At 43.5% G+C, this 18,444-nt stretch overlaps 1 protein-coding gene across 1 annotated transcript in view; it reads left to right on the forward strand.

The window, feature by feature from the left end:
- SH2D4B (SH2 domain containing 4B) overlaps positions 1-18,444 on the forward strand; it is a gene marked incomplete at its 5' end in the record, with an annotated part of 106,822 nt that overhangs the window by 14,215 nt on the left and 74,163 nt on the right. The window contains 2 exons of the mRNA XM_084634506.1: positions 14,529-14,688; positions 15,766-15,910. Coding sequence (XP_084490632.1) covers positions 14,529-14,688; positions 15,766-15,910 — 305 coding nt within the window. The remainder of the gene's footprint in view (positions 1-14,528; positions 14,689-15,765; positions 15,911-18,444) is intronic.

An 18,444-nucleotide genomic window follows, 5' to 3' on the forward strand; every position in this document is an offset into this window, starting at 1 on the left:
GGTCAGAAAACCAACCTGGTGCCAGCTACCTAAAGCCAGCCAATACCTCCACAGGACTCTAGACCAGGAGGCCAGGAAAGGACTCTGTCCCACCCATTGGTGAAAACTCTCTAAGGGAGTCTGTTATGGGTTTTTTTTCAAGCCAGTGAATGTTTGCAGTGTTGCTATACTCATCTCTAGACTCCTCCTCAGCAATCCATCTTCCTGGGAAAGTGCCAGGGAGCAAGCTGGGGACAGGGGTTTACTTATGAATATTGGGAGGTGGGGAATTTGTTGTTAGCTTTTTAGTTATGCTTCACCCTTTCCTTCTCTACTGGGGACAGGAAAAAGAAAAGGCTCTAAAGTCCCCCTTTGTATACTATTGTTTTTGGGTGTGACATTTCATTTGCTGGGGTTTGTATTGTATTCCATTTCTTGAATACTGGGTTATACTCCTTGGGGGAAAAATAGCTAATACCACTAATTTTAAGAAGGGACAGCACCCCTTGTATCCCAGGCACAAGGAAGAATCACCTTAGGTGGAGGCACCAGGCATCACAACCCAGGACCCAACACATGTGAGGAGCGGGGAGAAGCCACTCTGATTAGTAGGAGGAGGCTTGAGCCATGCTTTGGGAGAGGGAGCTACATAGGCTTGGTACAAAGAAAGATGATTGTGTATTGGGAGTGTGGGTGGATGTATGTGTCTTCTCATTTTCTTTAGTTGTTAAAGCTTAGGGGGAAATAGTTCGGCCAATTTTAAAAACAAGAACAGTAGAAAAAATATAAACTCTTCCTATTATAACAAAACGGTAGGGCCAACAAGTTCAGAGTTGGTAGAGGAAATCTCCCTACCATCTATGAATGTGCTGGTGAATTTATTTTTTAATTTGGCCAAATGATGACTTGTAAATTCAGTTTATGCTGTATTTTGACCTAGCTTTTTTCACTAAGTTAGGAAAGTGTACAGCTAAGGATGTCTCTAACTAAGCTTTTGACTGCTTAATGCTGGGAGTTGGACAACAGGGGATGGATCACTTGCTAGTTGCCCTGTTCTTTTCATTCCCTTTGACGTGTCTGGCATTGGCCACTGGGCTAGACTAACTGTTGGTCTGATGCCATATGGCCGTTATGTTATGTTAAGACCATGTTGCATGTGTCTGAGGGGAAAACTTAGTTGTGTCCTTCAAAGAGTACTGATATTTATTGGCCATAAAACAAAAAAAGGCAGCTCTGGAGTCACTAAGGTACATGGCACCTTCCAGTGGTAAATGGCCAAATTGGTTCACATTGAATTTAATTCAGTTGCATGTACAACTTCAATTCTGTCCCCTTGTGCACAAGTATTGTAATAAAGCCTTCAATTATAGATCACATTTTGTTGTCTGTCTTGAGATGCATGAGCTATTTTCCCCCCACCCCATGTTAGAAACACACTTATACGTAGAGGTGGGTGAATAATATTCACTGAATTCCTTGTTTCATATCCAAAAAACCAAAGTCTAATAATGTAGATCTGCTCAGGGCTAGTTATAAGCCCTAGTATGGCACAGGACTAAGAGAATGAAAAACAACCTGGCTAGCAAAAATACTTTCACTCTTGGACAGATTTGTGAAAATATAGGAACCCCATATTTACTTGATTAAAATAAGCAAGGAAACGAAAAGTAAGAATTCTTTACTCATTCTCTGTGTTCCACTTGCATCTTCCCAACCTTTGTGGACAAACCATGCCTATTCGGTTGTGTTTATAATGTTATTGGAAGTTGTCAGATGATGCTATGGCAGATGGTGTTGCTAGCTCTGTTAATCTGAATGTATAAGCAGTTAAGAAAAATGCTTATCAGCTGTGTTGCAGTTCTTTGTGGAAGCTGAGTATCTCTTTTTCTATCTGTCTTTCTGTCTCTTTCTTTCTCCAACTGGAATAAATACTTTGAGTTGTGGTCTATAGATTAAACCCACGCTATTAAACAAAACATTACACGGTGCCAATAGATTAGAGCACTTGAGGCTAAATCTATGCTACACCCCACCAATGGAGGCAGGTAGAATATGTGTAGCTACATGCCTAAGCACAGAGCAGGCTGCAGCCATGTTGTGGCATGTAGCTATATGTGTCAGTGACAGGCTCTGGCAGTGGGGAAAGGATTCAGTAGCAGGGAGCTGTCAGAGGCTTTTCCTGTAGCAGGAGCCTTTCCATGCTGTGGGGGAAGGACTCCAGCAGCAGGACACTACACTGTTACTTTTAGCAGTGTAGGTAGGGAGGCATACCTTGGGTAAGTAGAGAGCCATGTAGGTGTAACCCCCCCCCTTTCCTTCCTGGGTTACTTGGGAGCAGGCAACACTCACCTGTGTGCCTGGGCACCTGATGATGTTGACATTAAAGGGGATCCTGGGGATCCCAGTAGTGGTGATGGATAGGTGGGAATCCTGTCTACTCCTCTGATGCAGTCCCTTTACTCCCAAAGGAATTTAAAATTGGTAGTGCCTCCACCTAGCGGGCTCCTGTACCCACTCAATGGCATCTCCGGGGAACCTCCAGGAATAGACCTATTCTAATAATAATCTGTGGCATGGGATCTAACTCAAAAATACCAGTTATAAATAGTATACATCCAATATGCTTAAATTAAGTTAGTTAACACCTTTACTTAACAAGTTAAAGAAACAGGGTAGAGCAGACTAAGATTAAATGTCACTACTAATTTAATTCCACAGGGGCAGCTGAATAAAATCAATTAACAAATATAGTACACAGGAATAAATGAAACTCATCTAACTGGCATTTACACTGCCACCATTTACTCCAGCTCAGAGTGTACACTTCTCTGGATTTCAGAGTCCTAGATACTTGCTTGTGTGGGCATGCTTGAAGATGTGACACTGGAGAGAGCAATCTGTTGGTTTTGGGAGAGGCATAGTCCTTAGTTTGATTTTCATGAGCCGACTGCGAGTTAGTGCAGACGCAGCATTGTGTAATTCAACTTAATTGGCCTCCAGGTGATGGATGTCCCACAAAGCTCATCTGTGACCGCTCCAGAGACCATTCTCAACTCTGCTGCACTGCACCCAGGTACACAGGAAATAGCCCCTCCCTTGCTAAGCCCTGGGAAGTTTTGAATTCCCATTTTTCGTTTGATCAGCACTGGGAGCATGCCAGCTTGAGCACAGCTGATCATGGAGGCTACACACCCCTAACACACTCCAGCCTGGCCTGTGCAGGAAGTGGTGGATCTCATTGTTGTGTGGGGAGAAGAGTCTGTGCGGACAGAGTTCCGATCCAGCAGAAGAAACACTGACCTCTATGCAAAGATTGCTCGTGCAATGGGGGAGAAGGGCTACACGAGGGGGAGACAGCAGTGCCGTGTGAAAATAAAAACTTCACCAAACATACCAGAAGGCAACAGAGGCAAACAGTCATTCTGGTGCTGAACCCCACACATGCTGGTTCTACAACGAGCTACATGCAATTCTCAAGGGGTGAGCCTACCAGCACCCCCACAAGCAATGTGGACATCTCACAGGGGTGTGTGTGTCTAGAGACAACAAGGAGGATTATATGGAGGAGGATAATGGGAAAACTGGCAAGCAGTGGATCCATTCTCCCCAAGAGCCAGGAAATATTTTTAACCCTGGAGCCCTGTGGGTCGCAGAACATCATGGTGGCTGCCTGTGATGCCAGGGAAGGCACCTCTGGTGAGAATACAGTTAAAATGAAAGTCCAGTTAAACTTTAGCGGGCACACACATTCAGTGGTATTGCATGTTTACTGGGAAGAAAAAGCGAGGTGCTGTGGCTCTCTGCTTACAAGAGGCCACTCCAGCTATGCAGAGGTGGCCCCCAGAAAAGACTGTTTCGGTGGACTGGGATAGCCTGGGAATCCTCCATGGATATCACTAGGAAACTTTCATGGAGGTACTCTGCAATCCTTTGCAGAAGGTTCTGGGCAGGGCAGTCTTATTTCTTCCACCATGGTAGGACACTTTCCCACGCAACTCCTGAATTAATTCTGCTGGCAACATTGCAGTACACAGCATAGCAGCATAAGGACTAGGTCTATTCCCAGATGTTTGCAGCATCTCCTTTCTTTCCGCCTCTCTTACCCTCAGGAGACTGATATCACATAGGGCCGCCTAGGGGAAATGGGGGAATTTCTCATTTAAAAGTGTTCTTACATTGGGGGGGGGAGGGCATGTAGACCCTCCCAGCTCCCCACATTCCAGATTGCCAAACCACGCGGCCACTAATGTGCCTTTACTATGCTTGGCATGGGTCAGCAAGTAGTTTAAAGTGGCTGATAAGTAACTGGGGCCCCCCATGAGAGATTCTGCAATTTGGGAGTAAAAACATTCCCTCCTCCGCCCCCTTCGTAAACAGCTTCCCGTGGTGCTATGGGGAAGGGCCATTCTTCAACTAGTTACCTGTGCTCCCGACATGAGCCTGCCATAAACTTCATTAAAAGTGCAGTCACCCATGACCTGGAGGGGCCTACTCACCATGGAGCAGCAAAACAGCACAGTGAACGGTTATGGATTCTGATTGTTGTTGCACCTTGCTTGCACCTAATGTAATGTAATACCTTTCATAAGGTATTTTATGAAAATGGCCTTGCTCTGGAAATGTTTTATTCACGTACAATGGCTCCTTTATTTTTCCCCAACTGACAGCTGGAAATGTGTCCTTTGGTGGGTCATCAATACCTGAAAGCATCCTTTTGGTGATTAGGAGGAGAAGAGAGGACATGTTCACCGAGATAATGAATGCCTTCGGGACAACTGATGCAGAGCTGAGAGCGTGGAGGTTTTCACTGTCCGAGAAGTTTGACATGGACATGGAGAGCAGGAAAGCTTCCAATGAGCAAGAGCGTACGGTGCAGGATGAGATGCTTCAGATTATGAGGGACCAAGCAGACATGTTTGGGCAGCTGGTTGAACTGCAGGAACAGAAGCAGGAAGATAGACTCCCTCTGCAGAACCCGGTGGACAGCTAGCCGCACAGAATCCTCCCACAAATGTTCTATTAGGCATGGGCGAAAAGTCCCTTATCCCTTTCACTTAACGGGGATGGGTGTGGGGAGGGTACAAGCAACAGAAGGTGCCCATTCACAGACCTTTAATGGTCTGGAATGCAGTCTTATGTTACACAGTTGAAAATGTTTCTCCCGTTCCAACTTTACAGCCCCTTTTCCCTAAGGTTACCTTTTCTTTCCATTCTCCCTCCCTTAGATTTTGTTTTTTTAAAAAAAGTAAATGGATTTGAGAAATAAATCTTCTTTATTGAGTAGAAGCAGTGGTCTTCGGGGTGCGGGTTGGCTTTACAGGGATAGTGATACAAGCCAGGTGAAGGTTTGGGAAAGCACAATGCAGACAAGCAGTTCACATTACTGTGACTCATTACTGAAATGGGTTTTCAGAGCCTTGGGGATATGCAGTGCCCCTTGCTGTGCACTTCTTATTGCCCTGCTGTCTGGCTGCTCGAAAATGGCTGCCACACTATCTGTTTCAACTGCCCACCCCTGCAGAAAATATTCTCCCTTTTTTCCCCCACAGATATTATGGAACAGGCAGTTATAACCATGGGGATGTTCTCCTCACTAAGCCCCAACCTTGTTATTCAACTTCTCCAGCACTCTTTCAAATGACCAATGGCACATTCAATCACCATTCTGCTCTTGCTGAGCCTTTAGTTGAACCGTTCCTTATTGCTGTCCAGTTGGCCGGTGTATGGCTTCATGAACCATAGGAGCAAGGGGTAGGCTGGGTCCCCCAGGATAACTCTAGGCATCTCAACATTGTCAATATTAATTTTGTGGTCTTGAAAGAAAGTCCTGGATTGCACCTTTCTGAACAGACCCAAGTTCCTAAAGATGTGTGTGTCATGAACTTTTCCCAACCATCCTACATTTATGTTGGTGAATGACCCCTGTGATCCACCAGTGCTTGCAACACCATTGAAAAGTATCCCTTTTGGTTTATGTATGCTTTAGCAAGGTGGCCCGGTGCCAACATGGAGATATGCTTTCCATCTATCGCCCCATCACAATTAGGAAATCCCATCGCAGCAAAACCATCCACTATGTCCTGCACATTTCTCAGACTCACTACCCTTCATAGCAGAAGTCAATTAATGGCCCTGCACACTTGGAGCACAACCACTCCCACAGTTAATTTACCTACTCAAAATTGATTCCCCACTGACCGGTAATTGTCTGGTGTTGCATGCTTCCAAATAGTGATTGCCACTCACTTCTCCATTGTCACAGCAGCTCTCCTTTTTGTGTTGCTGAAGTGCGGGGGAGGGGAAAGCTCTGCACAAAATTCCTGGAAGGTGGCCTTCCACATTCTAAAGCCACTGCTCATCATCCCATACCTGGAAAATGACGTGGTCCCACCAGTCAGTGCTTATTTCACAGGACCAGAAGCAGTGCTCAACAGAGTGCAGCTGCTCTGTGACTGCCATCAGTAACTGTGAATTGTCTTTTTTTTAAATGGCTTGCAGCAGGGCTGCTTACAGGACATTGCTATGTTCTGTGTGGCAGACCCTACTTTGGCTCTGGAAATATTGCAGGAGAAGGTGCGAGGTGTTTGAGATGCTCACAGCAAGAGTGCACAGCTGAGCAGGCTCCATGCTTCTGGGGTTATGGTGTATGCACGGTGGTTTTAAGGCGTGAAAACCACAGGGGTTTGCCGTTGATGGGAGGGAGCACAGGGCATCATGGGATGCCAACAGAATGTTCCTATTCTCCCCTGAGACAATGTTTTGTTCCCACAAGGCACTGCACAAACTTCCCAAAATGCACTGCAGCAAGTTGCACTTTGGGATAGCTACCCACGATGCACTGCTTTGCATCAATGCAGGCACTGCTAGTAAGGATGCACTCAGACAATGAGCAGGGTGTGGCCATGCACAATTGACTTCATTAATTTGGGGGCTCGAGGTCAAATTAAAGTCAATTTAATTTTGTAGTGTACATAAATCCTCAGACTCTCTGCTGTGCCCCTTTCCTTGCAAGTACTTTCCCTAACAACAGTGTGTGTGTGTGTGTGTGGGGCGGGGGTTACTCACACTTCCTTCACCGTGGGCCCAGTCAGCTCTAGGCACAGCAATAGTATCTGCCCTGGTTCCAGTGAATCCCCCAACAGCCTCTGAGGCTTCCTAGCAGCAGCTTCTGGTATGGGCAGAGCTCCACACCAGCCATCTCACTCCTTTTCCCAAAATGGAGCCCACTGCCTCTCTCCTGCACTGCCTGGAAGAGCAGGTCTCTCACTCTTCCCCAAGGCCTCATGGGAGTTGTAGTCTCTAAGGCTAGATTGCCACACACAGGATCTTCCCAACTGGAACACTCCCAATTAAGTTCGGAGGCCCCTTTAGTAAAGGGTGCGTACACAGGGTATGTACTCTGGTGTACATACCCACACCCTTCAGGGGTGACTTTACTCGCCTAAGCCATGGGCCACCATCTTCATTGCTATCCATACCCATGCAAAGGGGGGCTATGCATGTATGTATGTAACCCTTCTGCCCGTCAGAGTTGGCAGCAACAAGGGCCGGGTTCAGTATCTAGGGCTTCCCTTCCAATAACACAATGCAAAACTGGCTCAAGCCCCCACCCAGTGACCTGGGACAAATATATACCACCCCCGCTGGGCGCCTCTAAGAGGCAATACTTGCCCGCTCACAAGCACAGAGTCCGAGTGTAGCAAAAGCCTTTTAATAACAGAGAGAAACAACGTGGCATTATGTAGAGGAACCACCACCAACAGGATTCATAACACAACCCATGAGCAAAAACCCACCCCAAGCAAATTGGAGCATGTCCTTTCCCTTTGGTTCTTGATTCCAGCAACACAAGAGTCACCCAAAGTCCCACAACCCAAAAGTCTCTGTCCCTGGTCAGTGCAGCATCAGAGTTCAAAAGTTTATCTGCAGAGTTTTACCTCCCAACCTGGGTGGAGATGAGGGGTTAAGGGGCACCTTACATGGTCTGAAGCCAATTGCCCCACCTCCCTGTGGGTCTCTGCTCTGCTCCACTCCACTCCACTCCACCAGCTGCTCTGCCCTGCCCTGCCAGCCATCCCATGAGCCACTCCAGCCAGCCCACAAACTACTCTACAATGTATCTTCAGGGCCCCCCCTACTTAACCCAACACTCAGTGATCTCAGCTTGTAGTAGAGAAGCCTCAGTGCTAGTAGACCATAGACCCAAAGTGAATTCAGCTTAGCAGCCCGTAACTAGACTTCTAATAGAATCAAAATTATCTCCGATATTTCACAGCAGAGAGAGAAGGCAGTGCAATCACTATGTAAGGCCCATACCACCAGGTACTAATACCTGTCCCCAGCCTCTCTTAATTCACTGAGTTTTGGAACCCCTGTCCCTTGTCTAGCGAGTGCTACTTTGTTGATGGCGAGTCCCTCCATCATAACAAAAGGCCAAATACAGTTCCACTGTCCTTGAGTCACATAATCAGGATAATAACAGTTTCTTCTTCTTGCCCAATAACAGAGAAACTGGGGATCCCACAGCAGCCAAAGTGACCATTTGGGCAGCTATGGGCTCATGCTAGGTGGGGAGGGTGTGCCTATGCAAATGAGATCGACCCCTGAAGTTCTTTTCCACAACTTGCTACAACTCACCCCCAGATGTCAGGGTGGAGCTCATCCTGACTCTGCTTACATCTATATACTGCCAAAAGAAGCATGTAGCCTGGGGTGTGAGTGGCAGCTCATGTAAATGTAACAGTGTTAGCTGTACTCCAGCTAGCTTGCTAAAAATAGAAGTAAGAATGGGTGTGACAGGGTGCTCAGCAGGAATGGCTGAGCCAGCCCTCTGTCACTCCAGCTTCAATTAAAGGAGGTAAATTGGGGCTGGTTGGGGGAACCTGTGCCTGATTGGCAAAGGAGAAACAGCTGCCAGCCTGATTAGCCTGGAGCTATATACAGGCCCAGAGGGACAACAGAAGGGAAGGGAGTGTGGCCCTCCTGGGTCCTGAGGCTAAGGAGTTCTCAAGGCTAGAATCCCCCAAGCTGTATGTGGTGAGAACGGCACGGCACTATACAAATAAACTGCACTGCTGACTGCTGAGCCAGAAGGTCTTGGAGTGGTTTTTGGAGCAGAGGCAGGACTAAAGAGGGGCTGCTATGCCCTATTACAATGGGCTTCAGTGCTGGCTGTTTAAGCCCACCTGACCTCCCTGGGTACATACATACTCATGCAGCCTATGCCACAGTGTACCTGTCATGGTTCTCAGGGCAACCTGGATTGTGAGTCAACTTGGTTTTCCCCTCCCCCTACCTCCTTGCTTGCAGCAAGAGGGATTCTTTCTTGTGGTAGCTGGGTATCAGCTCCTTGATACCACCAACCCTTCAGCTACTCAAGCACTCTTCTCCTCACTTTACCTTGCTATTTCACTATAGGCACACCCCAGTCTCCAAGTCCCTGACACTGGTGCAGCGTACTCCAATTTACCAGTTTTACCTTAAACCATTGGGCCTGTAAACTACACAACCCTTGTAAGTACTCAGTGTAACATAAGTAGGCTTATCTAAGGAAGAATAAAAATTTTACTAGAAATGAAAGTGGCAGAAATAAATGGCTATAATACTAAAATAAATGTGAATTTGGGACTACGCTTACCAATAGTTCTCTTCCCTAGCTAATAAAGTGGGTTTCCCTCCCCAAAGTTCAGTGTCTTGCAGAGCTGGTTGGTTTCACAAGAACCATTGGGGGCAGAGGGGCTTTCATGAACATTTGTGTCCTGGGTTTCCACTAGTGAATGGATCCAGACTGCTTCTCCCTTCTCTGTGTTATGCTGAAAACAACCTTTTGTTTCTATCTGTGGCCGAAGTGAAGCTCTGTCTGTTGTAATGTTCTCCTTTCAAATCCAAGAAGTATTGATTGTTTCATGGAGCATCTGATGGTTTTCCATGGATAGTTTTGGGAGGGAGCAAGGACTAGTCAACTGAGCCTTGCATTACCTCACTGTCTGATTAGGAAGAGTGATCATGCTCTCTTTCTTGAATGGGTCATCAACAAGGGCAGACCCCTTTCTGGTGATTAAATTCTACTCCAAGTCCATAAGGCTTCCTTTCAATATATTTGATGATATTTCTTAAATAATACATGTACATACATCTAGCAATGATTGAGTCTTGACAGGTTATGAGCTTTCTGGAGATCCCTCATGTGATATCCATTATGGATAAATACCCTGCAAGATATGGGTTTGGTGTAGTGAGTTTATCAGATCTGAGGTGAGAGCTGTTTACAAAGAACAGGGAACCTTTTGCCAATGGGTCTCTGTGCCACATCCTCACTTTCATTTTAGCAAGCTACAGTGCAGCTAGAGTGCGTACATCTACAGGAACTGTCTTTCACACCCCAGGCTTTGTTGCAGAGGTATCCTTGGAGAATCTTTATTGTCCTACCCAAGTACACTTCAGTTCATAGCTTGTGTAATGAATTTGGAGGGGTGGGTATATAAGGGATTGAGTCCAACCCACCACTCCCTGCATCTTTATTTCTATCCTAACACCCTATTCCATGTGTGTGCTGGGCAGGACTGCAACCAGTGAAACTCAGAATGGAATAGCATTTACCCTGCAGATTTTTGAAATCCAAGCAGAAACCTTTGAAGAAGATGTAAAAGTCATTAGTTCTGAACAGAGTGTGAAAGCTTGTGATTAAATCGTATGCAAAACGCAGATTGTGCTTCAAAGTATATCAGGTATCTAAATTCAGAAGGAACAAAAACAATCCCCCAGAAGCTACAGTATGTCTTGAAACTACAAAGGGAAATCAGGCTGATCAGCCCTATGCCAGAGAGCTGAATGCTGATACATTTCAAATGCCGAATAGGTTTCAGGAGAATTTAGCTTCCTCACAGTAACTGTAGCCGAGAGAGGGGGAAAAAGAAAACAAATACTTTATGCAGAGATGAGGGCCAAAGAGTGGTTTTATGAACACAAGGCTTCCCAATGTCAAAAGAGGGCGAGTTATTTTGCTGTTGTGGGACATCTGCAGCCATCCAGGGTAGGACTGGTGGGTGGAAGCCAAACCACAAAGAAATTAGACTTTATCAATGGAAACAGAGGGCTTTGTTTTAAAAGGTTATTAGGCAGAGTTTAAATATCATTTCATGTGTCTGGGATTCTAAATCAGTGGTGCGCTAAGAGTTTAAAACTATAATTTTAATTAGTCTGTTGTACTCCATGTAATATAATGGCAGCAGGATTACCCGCACACTCCTGCTTTCTTTGCTAGGCACAGCATGTGGCCTGTGGCTCCTGAGTAACAGCATAGCTGGGAGACTTGACACCAAAGCGGGCTCTAAATGGACTTTGGCTTAGGTCCCTCACAAAAACTGGAGATAGATAACAAATGGGAATTGTCAGGGATGCCATAATTGTTAAAACAATGATAAATGAGCCTGTATAAAGGAAGCTGATTCCAGCAATATTTCATCAACTCTGTTTTAAACTGCTTTTAATTAGCAGCACATATGCAAATGAATCCAGATTATAAACCAGAACTCCTATAAAAAGAAAACTATGCTTCTGCCCACCTGCCCTACTTACTAGAGACAGTGTAAGACTATTATTTTTCATATATTTCAGTGCATGCTAAATCTTATTTGCTGTGTGAATATTATAGCTGGCTTAAAATTTAAACCAGATATCTCTTTCATTGCAAATCAAGTTGCCCCCTCCCCAACCCTTTTCAAATGGTGCTTATGATTTTCTTTTAAGGAGACAGATAGGAAATATGGAAACTTCTATTACTACTCAGCCATAATATTATCCCTCATCTACCATAGGGATACCCAAAGAACAGTTTGAAGGCCAAGTGCAGCCTACAGTAATCTAAAAAGCACACAATGGCTGTCTGCTAGCTCTCACTGTGTGTGTGTAAAAAATAATTTTATTAGATTGGCAGCATTGTCATTAGAGATTGTTTTATGTTTTCCTTGCTGTGAACTCAAGCCAGAAACAAGTTCTGATAATCTATCACACAAGCTACTGTATAAGCACAAGCAAATACTATCATCCAAAATGACATGATTCTGTATGTCTGTGATGATCAGCGTGTGTGTGGGTGTGTATATTTCCATGCATATTATGTGTAGCCTTGTATCTCCTGGAAAGTTACCCTTTGGGGTTGTAAATTTTGGATGCTGGTGTGCTATGCCAAGAGCTGCTAAGAAAAAAATTCACCACCCTGTGAGCAGTTTAGATCTTGCAGAAGAGGGAGGGCTAAACTCCATGATACTCCTTCACAGATCTGCTGCAAGTAGAGAACTGTATATCAGTAGACATAATTTTGCTTTACAGCTTTTTTTGGGGTGCTATGATAAGCACGGTTGCCTGATAGAGGATTAACTTTGTTTAAATCATAGAGTTTAAATACCAGAGATGGAATATAGACCAATAAGTTATCCAGTCCTCTTCCCTTCTCATGTAGGTTTGTTTCTAATAGTACATTTGTTTCAAGTGTGCTGTCAAGTCTAATTTATATGCATTAAGCGATAGAGTTCCCCCACCTCCTCTTGTGGCAGATGAAGGGTGGGTTTACTTTGTGGTTAAGGTACTAGACTGGGACTCAGACTTTGAGTTGAATTCCTGATTCTGCCCCAGAATTCCTATATGAACAGTCATTCAATCTCTCTGTGCCTTAGATCCACAACTGTACTCCCCATTTCAATAATTCTCTATTGTGTCAATTTAGATTTTAAGCTCTTTTAGTTAGGGACTCTCTTTTTCTGGTTGAAAAATTTCAACTGAAAAATTCGCATTTGACAAAATGGGGTTTTGTTGAAAACAGTCCCCCCCCAGGAAAAGTGTCCTAATTGATGGGAAATCTCAAAACAAAATTAAAAAAATATAATTTAATTTTTTGAACTATAACCATACCTTACAGGCAACTGTTCTTGATTGCCAAAGCAGGCAAACTCAGCCTGTGCAGGTAAAGTAGTGAAGGAAATTTCACTTCTAGAATCCCTGTTCAGCTCTTAAGTAGTTACATGGCTCCTCTGTAGTATCTGAGCACCTCCTCACTGTCTCTAATGTAGTTTACCTCACAAGAGTGTTGTGAAGTTAGAAAGAACTTAATCTCTGACTCTGTTCCCCCTCTGTTAAATAGGGGTTAAAGTGACTTGGCCAGGGTCACACAGGAGAGGCTGTCGTAGAACAAAAAATTGAACCCAGTCCTAAGTCAGTGCCTCACCATTGGCTGAGCTTTCCTCTATTGGTCTTAGAATTGATCTTATTTTGGGGTCTAAACGACTAGAGCCTTCTCTTAACTTGACTTACAGGCTGCAAATACTTTGAGGCAAGAATTCCATCTTCACAGTGTCAGACTTTCTGAGTTACTTATTTCTTTTGCTGCTCACTCATCACATTGTCTTTTTGGATGCTGCTCTGTGAGAAACTACAAAGCTTTCTGATCAGATTGCACATCGAAACCCATCTCCAGCTTTATGAGGAGTATTACTGATGTTGGTTTGGGGGCAGATTTGCAGGGGAGGCATTTCTGCCTACAGTCTAAATTTTACCTCTAGAAGTGAAAAAGCTGTTTTGCTTGTTCTAAAGAAAAAAATAAACTAAAGGCATATGGTGTTCAAGCTGAATTGGCTTAAAATGGGACATGCTGTGAAGGGGCTGTCCAACTATTGCTGATGTATAAAATTGTCAAATTGGTAGATTATGCTATAGTCTTTCAGCCTGATAGATGGATGTGTGTATCATTATTAGTGCTGCACCAACTGATAAATTATACTGATCTGTTTGAGTGAGTTTAATATGTGGTGCCTGTGGGGCTCGAAGAGACCTACAGCTTTGAAAAAAGAGAGCAATTTCTGAAGACATCCTCTAGAGATGAAGATTTTGATTATATGGCTGTGTATTAATGGGGAAAAGTTGTGCCTATGAGAAATATATCAATAGGCCAGAGACGAAGGAAACCTAAAGTAACACAAAAAGAGTATGCACACTCCAAAGGGGTCTATTTTGTGCTCTGAACCTGCTAAATTCACAAACAAGCAGCAGGAGTCTCAGAACAGCAGTGAGATTTGACTTCTCCCAGCTACCATGCTAATTAGGTGCTAGGATACTAATCAGGATGATGCCTGTTTAACCCCATTAAAAATATTGTTGTACCTTTTATTTGCTCTCACAGATGTATGAGATTGATAGCACTGTTGAAAGCCAGGTATAATGCGCGCAGCCCACTGCTATTTATCATCGCAGTTCTGTCAGGAAAGCCGCCATCATGCTCTGCAACATGCTACAACAAATCTCGCAGTGATTTTTGTGATTATTTCTATTACATTAGCATCTAGAGGCACAAACTGAGCATTGTACAAAATGCTATCCCTGCCGCATAATACTTAGTCTAAGTAGAGCATGCAAAGTATGAGGGCTCAGTCCTACCTTTTAGCTCTCCTTTACTTTTTGGATTTAACTTTCTAGCACAGTTTCACCTATATTTGTTTCTGAACCTGAGCAAGTTGCTTAATAAGTGCTTTCCATGTTTGTTTTGGTGGCTGTTACAGGTAATGACAAACATGTGCAGTGGCTTCATGGGAGTGATGGTGAGATCTGGGTCTGGATTATGGGAGACTCCCCAGGTGACAAGCCATATGAACAGATTTCTGAGGAACTAATAGCAGAACGAGCCAGGCAGCAAGCACAGAAGGAAGCAGAAGAACTATGGTGAGGTTTTATGACTCTGAATTGATGGCCCATTTCACACACTGACACAACTATTGGAAAAACTGGAATAAAAAAATCCATATTTTAAAATTTATTTAGAATTCTTTAGTGAAAAATGCCCCTTTCAAACCAGTAGGAGTGATATTGAGATTAGGCTGGGTCTGATCGTGATCTAAACTATTTACCTGCTCAGTTAGGTTGTTTTTTAGTTTGCAATCTGCTTTTGGATGATAAATCAGAAATAGCTGCTGTAGTCAGGGATAAAAATTTCTGACTGAAGTTTGGCACATAAAGCCTATTGCTGAGTGGCTTATTTGCATGTTAGTATAATTGACTCAGGAAAGTGTCATTAACTGTATTTCTAATGGAGCCTATGACAGCTTTGGAATTGGTCAGAGGGTGTGCTGATGCCCAATGGCATTGAGAGATGAGGCCCTAGGTAGATCGCGCTCTGTGGTAATGCTCTGAACAGGGATTGGACAATGTGGTGTCATTTCATATTTATTCTTTTTATTAGATATTCTTAGTTAAAGTCAAAATATGCTGCTTCTGAATGTGGATGCTGTATATTTCACTTGGGATTCAGACATCAATCTGTGCTTGGCCTTTTACATTGTCACCAGTAATAAAGATTTTGCCACTGGAATTTAGCAGATAGCTTTGTTGATGTGTGAGGCAGAATGGATTTCAGATCACTGTCCCATTGCTGCTTTGGCTTTGCATTGCTGACAAGAAATATCTGGTTTTCATTAGAAAAGGAAATAGCTATGGTCTGATCCAAAGACATCCAATGAACAAATTTTTGATTTTTAGAAGGTGCTATTTTTAGTCACTTTCCAAGACTGAAAATGTCTGTCCCCTGGGTGTGTGCTTGGAATTAGGCTTATTGTACTTCACTTGTTAAATACATTTTAAATTCTTTTTTCCATGTATATTTTCCTAGACTCTTACATGAACCAGTTAGTATCACTGATAGTAATAAGAATCTAGGCTTGTTTACTCAATAATCATTTCTTCTCGCTTCCTAAAGAGCAGTCTCTAACTTTGTTTTGTTTTTTTTCAAATTCTTTTCTGAAGGAAGCAAAAAGAGGCTGAAATTACAAAGAAATTCCGGGATGCTATGGCTAAGGAGAAAGCCAAAATAGTGGCAGAAAAATGGAAAATAGAAACAGAAGATCGAAAAGCCAAACTGATGGAGGAAAAAATTCAGGAGGAATTAAAGGTTTGCATGCAATCATCTTTCGCCTTTATATTCATTTTTCCCCATGTAAATTCACAACTCCTATCATCTGTAAGCATTACAATCTTTTTCTACTGGAATGTATAAATAGCACCATTGTATTCATTAGAACAGCTGGGTGAATAACTTTAAACATGTTCCATTATCACATTCACAAATGTCACAACAGTGATTGCATAGGTTATTCAGCTAACAAATTTACGGAATTGGTTATAGATGCTGGATGAATTATAATAATAAATAATAATAGGAGGGGGAAAACATACTTGCATAACTTTTTTTGAAGATGTTAAAATTTGTTAAACATTCTGTTAATATTTGATAAGTAGTTGATGTATGTATGTAATCTCAAAATGCTTTCACTATTTTTTTCTTTAATATAATGAGGAGCTGATCCTGCTCCAATTAAATTAATGGGAAAATTGCAATTGATTCTCATGGGTGAAGGCCATTTGACTAATTTTAGTTGTAATTTTCTATAACATCTTCCATGTGGTCAGTTCTTAATGGTTGTTTAATTCTTAGGGCACATCTGCATTGCACCTATGCTACTACAATGCGATAGTGTAGACTCAGCAATGCAAGGGGGGTTTCTGTTCAAGTTAATACATCTCTCTGAGAGACTGTAGTTAGGTCAAGAGAGGAATTCTTCCATTGATGCAGCTGTGACTACACTGAGAATTAGCTTATCGTAACTACAGTGCTTTGGGCATGAAATTTTTCACAGCCCTGAGCAACAAAGCTAGGTTGATCTAATTTTTAAGCATACATGAGGTTTTAGTCTTTATCTCCTATTTTGTATTTATTTAATGTAGTTTTTTTTTCTTTGATCCCATTTCTCATGAAAAAGAGTTACATCCTCACTTATTCATAAGTAAACATGGTAGAGAAGGACTTGGTTGAAAATATACCTGGCTTTTGCCTGCAGATAAATTCACCCCATTCATTCATTTTGGAGATAGGCAAAAGTGTGTATAGTGGTGGTACAGGACTGGCAGGTAATATGGTCTGCTTGAGGATCCACAAGGTAACCCTTTGGATTTCAGGAGATCTGCATACAGCAGCTGCCTGACACATGGCTCTCATCTCCCCTTAGCATTGACACCTTACTTATGCTATTCCCCCTCCCTGGGACTGTCCACAAGTTCCATCTCCATTAGTGTGTAGAAACTATTGAGAGAGTTAATGCTCCTCACCATGCTACTCAATGTGGGTCCTAGGGCTGAAACATTCAGCTTTAACTCATGCAGTGATTTTTCTTATCAGTTATGATCCTTTACATCACATGTTCCACCAAGACTCCTCTATGAGATCACTAATTTTAGCTGGTTTCAGAGTAACAGCCGTGTTAGTCTGTATTCGCAAAAAGAAAAGGAGGACTTGTGGCACCTTAGAGACGAACCAATTTATTTGAGCATGAGCTTTCGTGAGCTACAGCTCACTTCATCGGATGCATACCATGGAAACTGCAGAAGACATTATATACACACAGAGACCATGAAACAATACCTCCTCCCACCCCACTGTCCTGCTGGTAGGTTTTCTCACCCTCCGCGCCCCTCCTCCCCCACAAACTCACTCTTCTGCTGGTAATAGCCCATCCAAAGTGACCACTCTCTTCACAATGTGTTTGATAATCAAGGTGGGCCATTTCCTGCATAAATCCAGGTTCTCTCACTCCCTCACCCCCCTCCAAAAAACACACACACAAACTCACTCTCCTGCTGGTAATAGCTTATCCAAAGTGACCACTCTCCCTACAATGTGCATGATAATCAAGGTGGGCCATTTCCGGCACAAATCCAGGTTTTCTCACCCCCCCACCCCCATACACACACAAACTCACTCTCCTGCTGGTAATAGCTTATCTAAAGTGATCAAGTTGGGCCATTTCCAGCACAAATCCATATTGTGGAATTTGGGGAAATTTGTGCTGGAAATGGCCCACCTTGATTATCATGCACATTGTAGGGAGAGTGGTCACTTTGGATAAGCTATTACCAGCAGGAGAGTGAGTTTGTGTGTGTGGTTTTGGGAGGGGGGTGAGGGAGTGAGAGAACCTGGATTTATGCAGGAAATGGCCCACCTTGATTATCAAACACATTGTGAAGAGAGTGGTCACTTTGGATGGGCTATTACCAGCAGGAGAGTGAGTTTGTGTGTGTGTGTGGGGGGGGGGGGCAGAGGGTGAGAAAACCTGGATTAGTGCTGGAAATGGCCCAACTTGATGATCACTTTAGATAAGCTATTACCAGCAGGACAGTGGGGTGGGAGGAGGTATTGTTTTATGATCTCTGTATGTATATAAAGTCTCCTGCAGTTTCCACGGTATGCATCCGATGAAGTGAGCTGTAGCTCACGAAAGCTCATGCTCAAATAAATTGATTAGTCTCTAAGGTGCCACAAGTACTCCTTTTAATTTTAGCTGGTCAGCTTGTGTAGTGTTGGGTGAGGGAGCTGCTAGTGGGTATGTGGAGCATGGCAGGAACATATCCTGTAGCCTGTCTTTTGCACAG

Source organism: Lepidochelys olivacea (genome assembly GCF_965140295.1).
Source record: "Lepidochelys olivacea isolate rLepOli2 genome assembly, chromosome: 7".
NCBI classification, from domain to species: domain Eukaryota; kingdom Metazoa; phylum Chordata; order Testudines; family Cheloniidae; genus Lepidochelys; species Lepidochelys olivacea.